At 47.9% G+C, this 15,868-nt stretch overlaps 1 protein-coding gene across 2 annotated transcripts; it reads right to left on the bottom strand.

Annotated features, from left to right (window-relative positions):
• Window positions 1-1,300: 1,300 nt before the first annotated feature.
• On the bottom strand, window positions 1,301-15,674 carry Pabpc4 (poly(A) binding protein, cytoplasmic 4 (inducible form)). 2 transcript variants are annotated; one of them, XM_013016928.1, is made up of 16 exons: window positions 15,128-15,674; window positions 12,398-12,591; window positions 11,290-11,405; window positions 9,947-10,086; window positions 9,725-9,819; window positions 8,972-9,109; window positions 8,272-8,367; window positions 6,905-7,177; window positions 6,149-6,236; window positions 5,931-6,050; window positions 5,399-5,485; window positions 5,177-5,304; window positions 3,724-3,817; window positions 3,320-3,450; window positions 3,093-3,194; window positions 1,301-1,600 (listed from the first exon to the last, which is right to left on the bottom strand). In XM_013016928.1, exons 1-15 carry the CDS (start codon window positions 15,318-15,320, stop codon window positions 3,105-3,107), a joined length of 1,983 nt encoding a protein of 660 aa, XP_012872382.1. In that variant the 5' UTR covers window positions 15,321-15,674; the 3' UTR covers window positions 1,301-1,600; window positions 3,093-3,104. The 2 variants fall into 2 exon arrangements, with proteins under 2 accessions (XP_012872382.1, XP_012872383.1); XM_013016929.1 differs by having other exon boundaries at window positions 5,979-6,050; window positions 15,128-15,673.
• Window positions 15,675-15,868: the final 194 nt, after the last annotated feature.

Genomic DNA, 15,868 nt, shown 5'->3' on the forward strand with positions numbered 1-15,868 from the left:
ACAAAAAAAAAAAAAAGATCCTATACTTCCCTACCTGCCAGGCAACCATCATGCTCCCCATGTTTTGGGCAAGGCTGTCTCAGGCCTCTCAGACCCTTGAGGTCTCAGATATATCCACCAGCACTTTATTTTGAGGGGCTGCTGTCAACCAAATGTACAACCCCTTAAGAAATGTCTGCCAGGAAAGAGACCATCTACTTTGGGGAATTTTAGAGCAGTTAAAGAGTCTAGCCCTGGGCTGGGAAGTTGGCTCTGGTAGAGTGCTTGCCTCACATGCATGAGGCCCTGGGTTTGATTCCTCAGCACCACATAAGCAAAGAGAAAAGCCGGAAGTGGCGCTGTGGCTCAAGTGGTAAAGTGCTAGCCTTGAGCTGAGGAGCTGAGGGACAGCGCCCAGGCCCAGAGTTCAGGCCCCAAGACCGATTAAAAAAAAAAAAAAACCTAGCCCTTAGCTGAAAAGGAACCTGTCAAGATGGGGAAAATACCAAAAGTAGGGCCTTAAGGGGAACCTGGCCAGAGGACAGGGAGGACGAGCATGCTGGAAGGATAGGCTCTGCCAAGGCTAGCTGACATTGGCCAGTTTGTTCCATGTTGCAACAGATCTACAGATCTGCCTCCTGAGCATTTTCCCATGCCTGGAGGAAACCCTGGTTGCAAAATGGACTTAAGCTGATATGAGGGGCCAGGACAAACCCCAACATGGCCCAAGGAAGAGCATGTATGAGGAGGCGGGGGGGTGAGTGGAGCCAATCAGCCAGCAGGCCTTAACCAATGTCCTTGAGGTGTTAACTATTGAAGCTTAGATTTTTTTTCATTAAAATTAACAAGCAGTTTTATTAACAGTTATGAACATGTTGAGGGGCTAAATCATATTCTATATAATGAAATGAAACTTTAGAGTTTAAGGTAAATTTCGCTTGGATTATATGGGCAGCACATTCAGAGATTCTCAGGAATAAGAAACAAATGGTCACTACTGTCTACACAACACAGCTGTATCAGAAAAACGAACAGTGTCTTGTAAACTAAGTCTAAAATTAGAATATTTTACAGAGTAGGATATTGTCCAGAGAAAAAAAATTCTCAAAAAGTAGGTGTTTATAACTATTATTCCAAATAAAAGTGAAGCTTAGATTTTTATAAGCCAGCCAGACTCAAGGTCTGCTGGGAATACCAGATTTGAATACTTTTAACACAACAGGCACTGTTTTAACTGATCATACGTAACTGCTATGCATACCTTTTTACACAAGAATTCTTAAAAGTAGAATAGTAGACTACATGGATAAGACACAGGCAATTTCATGGTTTTTTTTTCCTTTATTGAGAAACTTAAGACTTGGTTACGTCAAATAAAACCAATTTCTGGAGGGAAAAAAACCAAAACCCACAATAGAAAAAAAAGTTAACACTGGGCCACAGAACCCAGAGAATATATTCTTATAATTGAAAAATTCTAGGTGCATCATAATTGACCTTTTGATACAAAATGACCTATGACATTTGCAACTGTGATTCTTGGTGTTGAGGTCCATAGGACAAGCTAGGAATCTTCAAACCTCAAGCTGAATTCCATGAGGGGTTATTTGGCTTTTGACTCCTGAAAAGATAAGCACCAACACTATTAAATACATAAAAGAATTCTATATATTCACTGAGCTCCCTGATAAAACACAACTGACATCCTAGACTGTACATTTCAGCACTGTCCTTTGCACATACCATCTCTGGCCTAAGACTCCTTGGACCTTTTGATAACCTGGGCATCACCAAGCTGACCTCTACCAATACACCAGCACTGTCCTTACATCCTCTTTCCCCTTTATCCCTGTATGGTTTCCCTGGAAGCACCTACTACCTAATGCCAGTGAAATTTCACTCACCTAAGCCCCTGCAGGCAGAGTCCATAACCTTCACAAGTCACCTAGAACACACTCCATACTTGCAATTCAGGCATTTCTCTTCTCTTACTAGATCATGATAGCCAGGTCTATCTCGTTTTACAAGTATTATACCACCCTACCAATCTCAGGCTAAGAGAAAGCAGCAATAATAGCGCCCACCTTCTGGGCAGTACTGGGGCTTAAACTCAATGCTGCTCCTTAGCTTTTGCATTTAAAGCTGGTGTTCTTTTATCACTTGGGCCACGGCTTCACTTCTGGCTTTTTTGCTAGTTAAATTGAATATAAGGTTCTCAGGGACTTTCCTGCCACTAGCCATCAGCAATGGGCTCTCCATTGTAATTCTTCACAATTGACAGGTGATAGAGACTCAGGTCAAATGGCAAAATGTACTGGTGGTCTTGCCTATAATCCTAGTTATCCAGGAGGCTGTGATCTGAGGACTGTGGTTTCTAAGTTAGCCCAGGCAGCAAAGTCAGTTCAGACTCTCATCTCCAATTAACCTAACCTACCAGAAAACCAGAAATGATGCTGTGGCCTAAAGTGACAGAGCTCTTCAGCAAAGAAGCTCAGGGACAGCACCCAGACCCAGAGTTCAAGCCCCAGGTTGGGGTCAGGAAGCAGTGAGTGGGTATGGTGGCACTCTCCTCATAATCAAGGTTGAGACAGGAGTATGGAGAGTCTGAGTATGGAGAGGAGTATGCAGCCTGGGCTGCAGAGTAGAACTTATCTCATGCTTATAATCCTAATTACTCAGGAGGCCAAAATCTGAGGATTGTGGTTCAAAGCCAGCCTGGGCAGGAAAGTCAGTTGAGATTCTCACCTCCAATAAAACCACCAGAAAACGAAGTGGCATTGTGGCTCAAGTGGTAGAGCAAAAGCTTTGATTTTTTGAAGAGCTTAGAGACAGTGCCCAGGCCAAGTTCAAGCCCCATGACCAAAAATAAAAAGTAGAAAATAAAATAGCTAAACATTGGGGCTGGGAAGGTGGCTCATTGGTAGAGCGCTTGCCTTGCATGCATGAGGTTCGATTCCACAGCACCACATAAGCAAAAAGAAAAAAAAGCCAGAAGTGGCGCTGTGGCTCAAGTGGTAGAGCACTAGCCTAAAGCTGAGGGACGGACAGTGCCCAGGCCCAGAGTTCAGGCCCCAAAAAAAGTAAATAAAAATAAATAAAATAGCTAAACATACGTTTTTCCTTGTCTAAGAGGTAGCAGCAGCAACAGCGCCCACCTTCTGGGCAGCTTCTTTCTTGGCATGATGAGCCTGTAGAACTGCTACAGCTTCATCTACCTGTGAGAGAAATGTCCAGGTAGTCAATGACTTGGAGAGACCCTTGGCCCCACTTGTGTCCAATATTCCCTCATTCTTCCCTCGCTGAGAACAGAAGCCACTCACAGTTGTGAGTAGCAGCATACCTTGGAGCGGAGGGACTCCGGGGACTCCAGCATGTGCAGCAGCTCAGAGTTGTCGATCTCCAGCAGCATCCCTGTGATCTTTCCAGCCAGATTTGAATGCATTGTTTGGATAAGGGGAAACAAACGTTCTCCTGTTGGGCAAAGCAAAAAAACCCCACATGAAATGGAAGCTGGGCGCTGGTGGCACATGCCTGTAATCCTAAGTATACAAGAAGTTGAAATCTGTGGCTTAAAGTGGCAGAGTGCTAGCCTTGAACAGAAAAGCTAAAGGACAGTGGCCAGCCCCTGAGTTCAAGCCACACCTTACCCACAGACTACACACAAACACACATCCATACACACCAAACTCCACTGAATAGATTGGTCCAGGTTGGCCCTCTCCTGGAAGCAGGTGGGACACTTACCCAGCATCTGTTTCTGTTCTTGGGGGGGTGCTGCAGCCAGCATGGAGGCTGTTAGAGGCTCTTGCCCCTGTACATGGACTGCAGGCTGGGGTGCCTGGAAACAGAAAAGCAAGCCAGTCAGCACCAGGAACAGGATGCTTGACCACACCTGTACACATACCTATGTACACTTGTTTTCAAAGGACCACTTCTGTTGGGAGTAAGAGTGGGGCTCAGGTGAGGAACAGAAGGGCTTGGACATAAAAACACAACAATTTACAAATAAAGGGTTTATTATCAGAAAGAGAAAGTGAAAAGCATGCTGACATTTCACTTGAATTACCAAGAACTTATGTTGTGTATCACGCCATAGCCTTTTCCTGAAACAACTCCCATTAGGGTCTATTCCCATACAAATTTGGGTCAGTCTGAATCAGTGAATAGCAAAACATAATTGACCCCTTATCAGCTGTATTTTTTTTGGGGGGGGAGGTCTGGTCGTGGGGCCTGAACTCTGGGCCTGGGCGCTGTCCCTCAGCTCTTCAGCTCAAGGCTAGCGCTCTACCACTTGAGCCACAGCGCCACTTCCGGCTTTTTTCTTTTTCTTATGTGGTGCTGAGGAATCGAACCCAGGGCCTCATGCATGCAAGGCAAGCGCTCTACCACTGAGCCACCTTCCCAGCCCTATCAGCTGTATGTTTACCAGAGAGATGTAGATATTTCTGTCATACCAAATAATTGATTTATGGTGTTAAAAAGTACAGCCAATACTGGTGGCTCTTGTCTATAATATAATCCTAGCTATTGCTCAGGAGGCTGAGATCTGAGGATCGTAGTTCAAAGCTAACCAGGGCTTTAAGTCTGTGAGACTCTACCAGGTGGCTCACTGGGACACCACTGGCCACAAAGCTGGGAATCTATCCTGGCTTACATGCCTTTCACCTCTTATTGACCTTGGTTCCAACCCCTCTTGAAGAGAAGCAAAGGCTCAAGTAGACTACTGGATGTGACAGCGACCTGAAGGCTCCAACTGAGTGACATGTGTATCACAAAAGGAGAGGAGGAATCGCTCACTGCCTCTTGGGGAGAAGATCTGAGTAAACTGTGACCAGACCACCCACAAAACACAAGCACCTACAGAGCAAGTATGTAGTACCAGTTGGGGGCATCGGAAAACAGCCCCCCTTTTTTGAGGGGAGGGTCCGTCCTGGGGCCTGGAACTCTGGGCCTAGACACTGTCCCTCAACTCTTCAGCTCAAGGCTAGTACTCTACCACTTGAGCCATAGCACCACTTCTGGTTTTCTGGTGGTTTATTGGACATTAGTCTCATGGACTCTTATGTGGTGCTTAGGAATTGAACCCAGGGCCGCATGCATGCAAGGCACGTACTCTACCATTAAGCCACCTTCCCAGTCCAGAAAAGCATCTTTTAAACCAAGTAGGAATAGGGACACACAGTATGGTGGGTCTCACCTGCAGAGGCTGTATGGCAGGGTGGGGGCTGCGGACACTGGAGGCATACTTGTAGGGTGCCACAGCCCGAGGAGCAGCAGCAGCAACTGCAGCACGAGGTGCGAGGTTGGGCACAGCTGTGGGAACACCTTACAGAAAGAACAAGTACAATTAAAGCCCATCAGTCTGAGCACAGACCCATCAAATCCCATCTTTCCCCCTTCTGTGAGCACCCAATACCACCTCCAGACTGGCAGCTGTCAGTCAGCCCTTGCTGGGCGGCACCAGCCCCACCAAAGTCCATAGCCAAGCGGTCCGGGCACTCAGACCCTACAACAGACCAGCAAATGCACATCAGTGTTGGCAGCAGATGTCCAACTGGCCACGTCCCACGGAAGGAGAAAAGTCCAATGTGTGTTCGCAGTCATGTCACACAGGGGTCACTACTGCTACTTTCAAGCCAAAGGACAACACACAACTCCACATTTTGGAATACATACACACTCGGAAGTCAGCGTTCTTGTACCCTATCCCACCTGAAAGAACAAGCTATCTCTGCAATCATCCAGTAAGCAACCTTTACAAGTCATCAATGAGCAAAGAACATTGATCAACACATCTAGACACACTGGCTCTCTGCTCCTAAGCACAGATACCTACCCTAAATACACAGGACAGAACCAGGACTCAAATGAGCCCCACAAACTGACCCAGAGAGGGCAGAGCTAGTCATCCTGACTCCCTCCTCCCCACTCCTACAGGCCAGTTTGCTCACCGACTCTCTGAGTGGTAGTAGGGAGGCCACGAGAGGCCGGAGCATTACCAGTTGGAGCCAGATGGCGAAGAGTTGGACGAGGCCCAGACTGACGAATGGCACTTGGCATTCCTTGGAAGCCTGGTGAAGAGACAAAGAATGATAAATAAAGAGGAGCTAGGTGACCTCTTAGGGGACATGTAGGCAAAGTAGGTAGAATTGGGCTCTCTACTACCTACCTTGAGGTCTCCCGCCTTGCTGCCAGCGTGGGTTAGGCCTCATTTGTGCTAACTGGTTAGGGGTGTAATATGGAGGTCTTCCCTGAGCCTGGATGGAAAAATACCCAAGTCTCTTTATTGTAAGGACTGAAACCCATGCCTTCAAATCTGACCTAACTACTAGGCTGCAGGCTAATTAATTCCTTTTGTGTGTGTGGGTGTTGGTCCTGGGGCTTGAACTCAGGGCCTGGGCATTGTCCCTGAACTTTATTTTTTTTTGGGGTGGGGGGTCTAGTCGTGGGGCCTGAACTCTGGGCCTGGGCGCTGTCCCTCAGCTCTTCAGCTCAAGGCTAGCGCTCTACCACTTGAGCCATAGCGCCTCTTCTGGCTTTTTTCTTTTTGCTTATGTGGTGCTAAGGAATCGAACCCAGGCCTCAGGCATGCAAGGCAAGTGCTCTACCACTGAGCCACCTTCCACAGCCCCTGTCCCTGAACTTTTTTGTCCAAAGCTATTGTTCTAGCCACAGCCCCACCTCTAGCCCTTTGAAGTCTGATACTTTCCTGCCCCAATGTCTGGCCTTGAATCTCAATCCTCAGATCTCAGCCTCCCTAGTAGCCATGATTACAGATTCCCAGCTTCATCATTTTATTTGGAAGGCCTCTTGTGCTAGTTTTTTTTTTTTTTTTAAATATCAGAATCTAAAATTCCCTTTCTCCAACTACCACAGCAAATCGGAGCAGCTGTCATGGCATGTCTTGGTCATGTGGCAGACCCACCTGTGGAACTGCTGGCACAAAATAGCCACCAGCTGCAGGCTGGAACTGATTCAAGATGGCATTGGCAGGGAGTGCTCTCATCCCGGCCACCCGCTGCATATACTGGTTTGTCAGGTGAGCCTTTCTTTCTTCCTTCCTCTGGGCCAGGGCAACATACAGAGGCTTGGAGCCAACAATGCGTCCATTCATCTCAGTGACTGCTTTGGTTGCTTCTTCAGGGGAAGAGAAGCAGACGAAGCCGAATCCTTTGCTCCTTCCATCCTCTAGCATCACCTACAACATGAGACCACTAACCTCAGAAAAAGTGCAGCAGACGAGGAGCAGCTGCCTAGATAAACCAAGAAACCTGATTTTTGGGCACAAGTTACCAAGTTTGGTCACGGGTTCAACAATGACTACTAATAGTCACAACTTCTAACATACCTGGACCTGGGCATTTCCTATTTCAAGTCTTCAAGAGGCACTAATATCCTTCAAAACTATGTGACCAGTGGTAAAACCCAGAAGCCAAAGATGCTTCCTGATACCTAAAGGCACAGCTAATTCTGGGCATCCATAAGGCATTTAAAATTTTTTTTAATATTGAGAGTTTAAGCTCAGGAGCCTCTTGCTTGCTAGGGGTCACTTGAATCACACCCCCAGTCTTCCTCAAGAGATCGACAGGATTGTTGAAAAATGTAGTTGTTTAACAACTTATTTATAGAACTCATCTGGTCCAAGCTCTTAGCAAGGTTAGGATAAAGCTTTTGAAATAGCAAATGCAAGCAGATAACTCAGGAAGAGAGGATGGTTATTTGTTCAGTCAGAGGTAACAGCAAGAAAAACTGGGCAAACTTAGCCAGAGATCACCTTACCCCAAAGAGGTGATATGGCAGGACCAAGGTCACCAGCACCGCCACCCTCATTCTTATCACCCAAAGGACTTGTGAGAACAAGCAAACAATAAATACACATCGCAAACTATGGAAAACCAAACTTTCTGCTTCATTTTTTCCATAGGTCTCAATTCTAGCCCTAAATTTTCCAAACACTTTCACAGTCAGGAAGAAATGTGGCAGAGTTGTAGAGACAGGCCCCAAGACACATGGAAAACAACCTGTCTGGATATCCTCTGCTTGTAGTGTAGCACCCGCTGTCCCCATTCCAGCACCAAGCAGCGGGCATGGGAAAGATGTGGGTGCTTTGGAGCTACAGGGAGTCCCTGGGTCAGATTCCACACTCCATAGTGGGATGACAGCACAAGACAATCTGTTGGAATACTCAACTATTCTCAGCACTATCGACCTAATTTAGATAGAATAAATGCCAATAAACCTAGAAGAGGATATTTTGCTTTTAATGCTAACATCACATACACAGCAAAATACCTTAGCACTGGTGATTGAGCCAAAAGGAGAAAATTCTTTCCTTAATTTCTCATCATCAATGGTATCATCCAAGTTCTTAATGTAAAGATTCACACCCTGAAAGAGCAATCCCACTATTAGTAACACGCCTCCACATAGATTACTCTCCAAGACTACGAATCCCCAAATGTGGTCCTCAGACCAGCAGCAACAGCAGCCACATCCTTGTGACTTGTTAGAAACGCAATTCCTGCCAGGTACGGAGGTACATGCCGGCAATCCCAACACTCAGGAGACTGAGGAAGACCATCAATTCAGCCTCAGCCTGGGCCTGAGACTTCCAAAGAAAGAAAATTCTTGGGCAGGTTCCCAACTAAACCAATCAGGCAAGAACCTCTGGGACTGACCCAGCAATCTGTGTATTAAGTTCCCAGAGGAATCTGAGCATATTTAGAAATGAATGCTACAGGACATCACTCCCATAAAGTAATATCAAGAAAAAACACAGAAAAACACAGAAAAAAGAACAGTAAGTGGAGAGCCCAAATCTTGTCCCTGGTTCGGTAATTTTGCAGCATATCTGGATGGTATATATCCCTTTCAATGTTATCCTCAGTGGGAAAATTAAGACAGTTGCTAAGTCCCCTAAGACAAAGCCTTTGTCGCTTAAATGTGATCTGTTCATTCCCTTGCGTGGTACGCTGACCCAAGCCCACCTCACCTGGTACCGGCTTATTCTCTCCTGTTTCAGCTGTTCAAATTTCCGCTTTAGCTCAGCCTGTCGTTCTACTTTCTTCTGTGCACGGCCTACAAATATAGCTTTCCCACTGATTTCTTTTCCATTCATTTCTTCCACGGCCTAGAGAAGAAATCCATGTCGTTAAGCCACATTGGGGAGACAGACCTTGTTAAATCCAACTATTTGTTCTGAGAAAAATGCCATCTCTGGGGGCTAGGAAGGTGGCTCAGTGGTAGAGCGCTTGCCTTGCATGCTCAAGGCCCTGGGTTCGATTCCTCAGCACCACATAAGCAAACAGAAAAAAGCCGGAAGTGGCGCTGTGGCTCAAGTGGTAGAGCGCTAGCCTTGAGCTGAAGAGCTGAGAGACAGCGCCCAGGCCCAGAGTTCAGGCCCACGACCGGACCCCAAAAAAAAAAAAAAAGAAAAATGCCATCTCTGAAGTCTGCTAAACAAATCCACAACTCTTTCAAGCATTTGTTTTTCTGGTAGTAAGTTAACCTTACTGCTCTCTAGGTTTCAGCGCCCTCACCTATGCAAGGGAGCAAACACCTGCCCTAGGTCTTTCAACAGCTGAGGTGACTGCCTAGTGCATTTGCTTGAAAACAGCTAAATGATCCACTAGCTGTGGAAGCCCCTAAGAAAGACAACTGCAGACAGTACAGGAAGTGTGTACCACTCCAGCTCTGCCCACTCTCTGCAACCACCTCCTGTATGTCCCCACGCTGTTGTACTCACCTTATTGGCATCCTCGTGTTTTTCGTAACTCACAAAGCCGAAGCCTTTGGATTTCCCGCTGGGATCTCTCATCACCTTGACACTGAGAGTCTTACCTATTAGCAAAGGACATGAAGGTCACCCCTCTATCATGGCAAGGAAAAGACCTCTCTCTAGGAATCTTGTTGAAGCAAGTCTCTAGCTGAACCCAGATGGACAATGTGAGCATGGACCCCAACTTACCAAACTGGCTAAATAGCTCTTTCAGATTCTCATCATCCACCTCCTCCCCAAAGTTTTTTATATAAACATTCGTGAATTCCTTGGCTTTGGCTCCAAGTTCAGCTTCACGCTCTTTGCGAGACTTGAATCTCCCTACAAACCTGTAAGAAAAACAGTGAGCAGCAATCACTTCAGGGAACAAAAAGTCTTCTAAGGGCCCAAAGGAATGCAGTTAAAGGCTCACAGGAGAGGTTAAAACACGAGGTCCCCATCCACCAGCAAGAGAGCAAGCTCAGAGATGTCCCGTTCCCAGCAGAAAGAAAAGAGGCAGGACTACCCTGGAAGGAAGGACCAGCCCCAGGGCTCCTGGCTCAGACCAGGGCTGCTCCTACCACATCACAACTGCCTTCGTGAAGAAACCTGACGACCAGATTTTTAAAACGTTCATTTCTGTGCATCTATATAAATGCAAAGAAAAAGGTCTGGAAGGATATAAACCAAACTGTTAACAGCGGTTAGTCCTAGGAGTGAGATTACTAGACATCGCTTAAAGAAAAAAAAAAAAGGTGTTCACACTGTATATGAGAAAATATGCACTTGGATTTTCTTTTTTTTTTTCTAGTGATACCTGTAGAACTCACTGCTGGGCACAGACATCAGAAACACAACCCACCCTCTGGTTTATTCAATGCCACAAAGGACAGAAATAACTTGATTGTGACAGCCAAGGCATGTGGTCCCTCCTTCTCCCCACATGGCTCTGCTGTCCCTTCTCTCCATTCCACAGGAGCAACCACAACAAAGCAACAGGATGTTAAGAAGTATCTCTGGAAAGAATGGGTTTTTCGTCTTAACCAAATTATTACTGGGGAGCCAGCCGTGAATTGGTCAGAGCCCTGCGTTAGAGGCTGGAGAACTAGAGGGACAATTTGGCATCAACAATTAGCAAAGACTCATGGAGAGACCAGAGTCCAATGAAAGCCAAGGTCATTTAGCTAGTATACAGCTCCTGGTCAGCACAGGGCCCTCTCCACTCTGCCACTGGCCAAGACCCCTGCTCAGAGTAGGCTTAGAGCTGTCTTCCAGCCAGCCCTAGTTGCTGGTGCTCACAAAACCCACAGACAAATGCCTTTAAAAGGGAGAGGCAGCAGGCAGGCCATGGCTCGGGCAGGGAGCCCACCTTGGCGAGTCAAAAGGGCTGCCATGGCTCAGGCAGGGAGACTCACCAGCCCTGGAGTGGAGAGGTAGGAACAGGCCACACTTGGGCCGAGAAACCAGTAGCCGCCTTGTCTGTGCCAGTTAATACCGAGGTGGGGCCACTGCTGGCTCATGCGATCGTTGTTGCTCCGGACTGGGACACTCACACTTTGCGGTCATTGAGGAGCATGCCATTCATCTTCTCGATGGCCTTGTCAGCAGCCTCTTGGGTCTCGAAGTGGACAAAGGCATAACCCTTAGAGCCGTTCTCATCACACACCACCTGCCAAAGGATAGAGCATGCTTCAACATCACTGGCCAGCTCCAGAGATGCACCTTTGTGGCCCAAGGCAGCCCACTAACTGCTCCAGCTGCTATCTAATAGTAGATATACAACATCAGACACCTGGCAGGTATCTTTTCTTACAAACAGTGGTTGCCACCAGGCTGCTACTATTCCTAATGTTTTCTTAGTACATTTAAGAGATCTGAACAAAACCTAGAGCTATAGAAAGATAAACCATTTTCCAACTCCCACAGGGATTTTAATCTAGTTGGTGTCAGACATAGTAGCTATGTGGAACACTTTGTAAAACTTCCATAGTAGCTATGCATTAAGAGCTGCACGCCCAGAACTCTGGACAATGCCTGTAAGTTTGTAGCTAGCCCAGGCAGAAAAAGCCCTGAAGACTCTACCTCCCAAGTCCTAGGGTTTCAACTCAGAGTCTGGGGGCTGTCTGAGCTTTTTTTTTTTTTGAGTCTGGTCATGGGGCCTGAACTCTGGGCCTGGGCACTGTCCCTCAGCTCTTCAGCTCAAGGCTAGCACTCTACCACTAAAGCCACAGCGCCATTTCCGGCTTTTTTCTTTTTGCTTATATGGTGCTGAGGAATCAAACCCAGGGCCTTGAGCATGCAAGGCAAGCACTCTACCACTGAGCCACCCTGTCTGAGCTTTTTTGCTCAAGCCTAGTATTCTACCATTTGAACCACAGTGCCAATTCTGACTTTTTTGGGCACTTAACTGGAGAGAATAATCTCATGGACTTTCCTGCCCACACTGGATTTAAAGCCGCCAACCCTCAGATCTCAACCTCTGCCCCCTCAGTAGCTAGGGATTATAAGTACCCAACACCTATAGAAATCTTTTGCTGAGAATTCATTTTTTACATTAAAAAAAAATAAACCACCATAAGCTGTCATTTCCATTTCTAAAGCAGTTCATTAGTTCAAGATTCAAGTTAATTTTTCTACTGAAATCATTTAATCAGTGTTTACCTTGCAGGACAGAATATTTCCAAAAGCGGAAAAAGTATCATAAAGTGCCTTGTTATCTATAGATTTGTCCAGGTTCTTGATGAAGACATTTCCCACACCAGATTTTCTCAAAGAGGGATCCCTTTGAGACCACATGATCCGGATTGGCTTTCCCTTAATCACATCAAAGTTCATGGTGTCCAAGGCCCGCTCAGCTGTGAAAGAGAAGAGTTTGAGAATTCAAATAATGCAGGTAGGTAACTGCCACCATCCAATAACTTCACTTTTTCAAAGTAAATGGCCTTCATAGCACCATGATTCTAATACCTCACCTCTGACCAAGTTTTACCATTTATAGAAGACACTTTTGTAGCCTATCATCAACCCATGTGGAACAACTAAAATGATCCCTGAGCACTGGTGGCTCAGGCCTATAATCCTATAATCTGAGGATAGCAGTTCAAAGCCAATGTGGGCAGAAAAATCCATCAGACTCATCTCCAATAAACTACTCAGAAGAAGCAGGAAGTGGTGCTATGGATCAAGTAGTAGAATACCAACTTTAAGCACAAAAATGCTCAGGACAATGCCCAAGCCTGAGGACTGGTCAAAACAAGAGAAAATAATATGTTTTTTACTTGGGCCCAACTTCAATTTCTAAAGAAATTGTTCTTAGCATCACCAGGGCAAGAAGACTAGATAAACCCACCTCATCATTGCTCAACAGTAGAGCAGTCAGGCCTGTACCTGTTGGTATCAGGCCTTTCAAAGTTTTCATCTGAGTTCAGTGAATTCTAGGAATTTGATGATCCCAGACTCCTGTGACCCTGCTCTCCATCCAGTGGGATGTCTCTTACCCACATCCAGGAGCCTACTGCAGAGCCATATAAAGGATCAGGAACACTGCTCTTCACTAATAGCAACAAGGACACCCCAATCTGATGGCTGCGTCTCCTTAGATTATCTCATCACAATCACTTCACTACTACAGTGACATCACCCAGAACCTCCCCTACAAGAAAGGCTATGCTGCTTCCAAAACAGGACAAGGACTTAGGGGCACGGGCAGAGCATGCGCCTAGCATGTTTGAGACCCTGGGTCTCACCCTCATCACCAGTTCCACAAAAACGGAGAAAAAAACAACGTTTCCTAAAACTCTGCCCAAGTTGAACTGTCTATAATCAGCCAACAATTTTTACTCTTTCATCTCCATTAACTTTTCCTGAGGTATATGGGAAGGGGTAGACTGGGCAAAGCTGATGACAGGAAATATCCACCAAGTAAGAAAAAGTCCAAGTACAGGAGTTTACCTATGGTGGCCCTGGAAGACACTCACCGTGGGCCTTCAAGCTACTTCACTAATTAGCAGTAAAGGAACCCATTCCAACCCTGTTCCTGGTCTTTTTCCAGACAGCACTGAACAGGCCCAGTTGGCTTAGTCTGACAAATCTAGGCACTTATTTATAGCAGGGAGAAGTCCTGCAGAGGTATGCGTTGGCAGACAAGCTGACCAATGGCTTCTGCTATCTACAAGTGACTTTTGTTCAGAAGAGTGAAGGCACAGGCAAGATCCAACGCACCCCACAATGTCCCCTAAAAAAGCTACACTGGGCTACCTCTACCTTCTTTTGGGATCCTGTGGCCAGAGCGAACTCAGCTCAGAGCATGCTGGACTGACAGGAACTATAACCAATCTTTAGTCAGTTGCAAATGGCCAGTGTACGGGCAGTGAACAAAAATTGGAGACCAAGTAATAGGGGACCTGGAGATCCTGTCCCAAAATGGATTGTTTCTTCCAGTAACAGCCACTCCAGTTGTTCCCCACTTGATTTAGAGGCTCGCGCAGCCGGACAGGCTTCTTTCCTCTGTGCTCCCCTCCTCTCACACTTGTGGCACCCATGCTCCATGTGAAGGCTGCAATCAGGTGACTGAACACCACCTTCTGCAGTTCCTTTCTTTGTAGGAGTCCTACTTTCTTCAGATGAAATGAAGTAAAAAGGCTGACAAGCATAAAAGCACCATTCACAGGTGAAGCAAATAGTTGCCGCCAGTCCAGTAAATTGAAGTGACACACTTTAAGCCTGGGCTACCTGGGTAACTTTCTCCACACCTTAGAGCTTCACCAAGAGCTGAGAACTACACACCAGTAGCCAACAGCAGGCAGCTGGCCTGGTCCTAAAAGTTCTGATAGCATTAACACAGCCCCTGAGTCCACTGCACACAACCACCTCTCCTAGCAGCCCCAAATCGAAGACTCTAGTACAGGTTAAAGGTGGTGTGGGGGGGAGGGAGGGGAGATGCAGGCAGTAGCTTTGCAAACTTTTTCAGGGCACTGTTCAGTCCTTTGAAGAGTCTGTGCCCACTGACCAGGGTAGGGTCTGGCACAGGCCCCACCTCATCGGAGTAGGGCCAGACATTGGAGTAACAGTTACTTCAACGTGCAAATTTACAGCCTCCCGGGGATCCAATCCCCACCCCCTCTCCCATTCAGTAGCCCAAGGTCATCGACCAGTTAGCAAGTGGTGGAAGAAGCTGGTCTGAAAAGGGGGGAGGGGAGGGGAGTGGCGTCACGACACCACACCGGGCTCGGTCTACACCTGCATGCGGGGCTCTCCACTGTGGCTTCCGGGGCTACAAGCTGTCGTGAGCCTCCCTCCCTCCCACCTCTACCCAGCAATCGGGCCCAACCTAGATGACTCCCTGGGTCCCCTGGGATCCCACGAGGATGTGCGGGCACCGCGCGTACTCACCGTCAGCTGGCTGCTGGAAGTTGACGTAGGCATAGCCCAGAGAGCGGCGGGTGATCATATCGCGGCAGACCCGGATGGACAGCACAGGCCCCGCAGGACTGAACTTTTCGTACAGCATGGCCTCGGTGACGTCCGAGTGCAGGTCGCCCACGTACAGGGAGGCCATGGGGTAGCTGCTGGCTGCAGCGTTCATCTCCCCGCCCCCCACCACCCCGAGCCCCGCCAGGAGGACTTCTTACTGGGGACCCACTGCAGGACAAAAGGGGGCTCCTCTCGGGGCCGTGGCCCGCCCGCGCCGCGGCTCACAGGTGGCAGGCGCAGCGCGGCACCGGCAGAGGCGGGTCGGCTCGCCCGGGACCGCAAAAAGACGACGAAAACCCCCTCGAGACAAAGGCGTTCCCCACGAGCACCACGGCCCTGCCCCGCGACTCTGCAACGTGCGGCGGTCCCGGCTTTGGAAGTCCGAAATTAAAGGAGGAAATGCACAGCCGCGCGGCAAGAGACGCTAGCAGCGAGCGCGGGGGATCCTGGCCGGGGGGAGGGCAGGCTCCACCTCCCGCGGGGCCGAGGCTGCGCGCGGCCCGGGGGCCACGCGTCTCCCGATAAATATAGGCCCCGGGCTCCCGGCGGTTTAAGATTACAGCCGCCCGGGCAGGGGGAAACTGAACCTCTGCGGGAGCGGATCCGGCCAGCCCCGGGCGGCGGCGGCGGCGGCGAAGGGCAGCGCGGACACGTGGTGCG

This window comes from Dipodomys ordii, unplaced genomic scaffold (assembly GCF_000151885.1).
Source record: "Dipodomys ordii isolate 6190 unplaced genomic scaffold, Dord_2.0 Scaffold33, whole genome shotgun sequence".
Classification (NCBI taxonomy): domain Eukaryota; kingdom Metazoa; phylum Chordata; class Mammalia; order Rodentia; family Heteromyidae; genus Dipodomys; species Dipodomys ordii.

What these genes read in the sequence shown, in the direction of transcription:
- Pabpc4 (XM_013016928.1), bottom strand. Translation starts at nt 15,320, where the DNA reads ATGAACGCTGCAGCCAGCAGCTACCCCATGGCCTCCCTGTACGTGGGC. An exon ending in TTGTGCCAGCAGTTCCACAG is followed by an intron (nt 6,237 to 6,904) that starts GTGGGTCTGCCA and finishes TTTTCCATCCAG; the next exon opens with GCTCAGGGAAGACCTCCATA. An exon ending in AGAACAGAAACAGATGCTGG is followed by an intron (nt 3,451 to 3,723) that starts GTAAGTGTCCCA and finishes TTTGCCCAACAG; the next exon opens with GAGAACGTTTGTTTCCCCTT.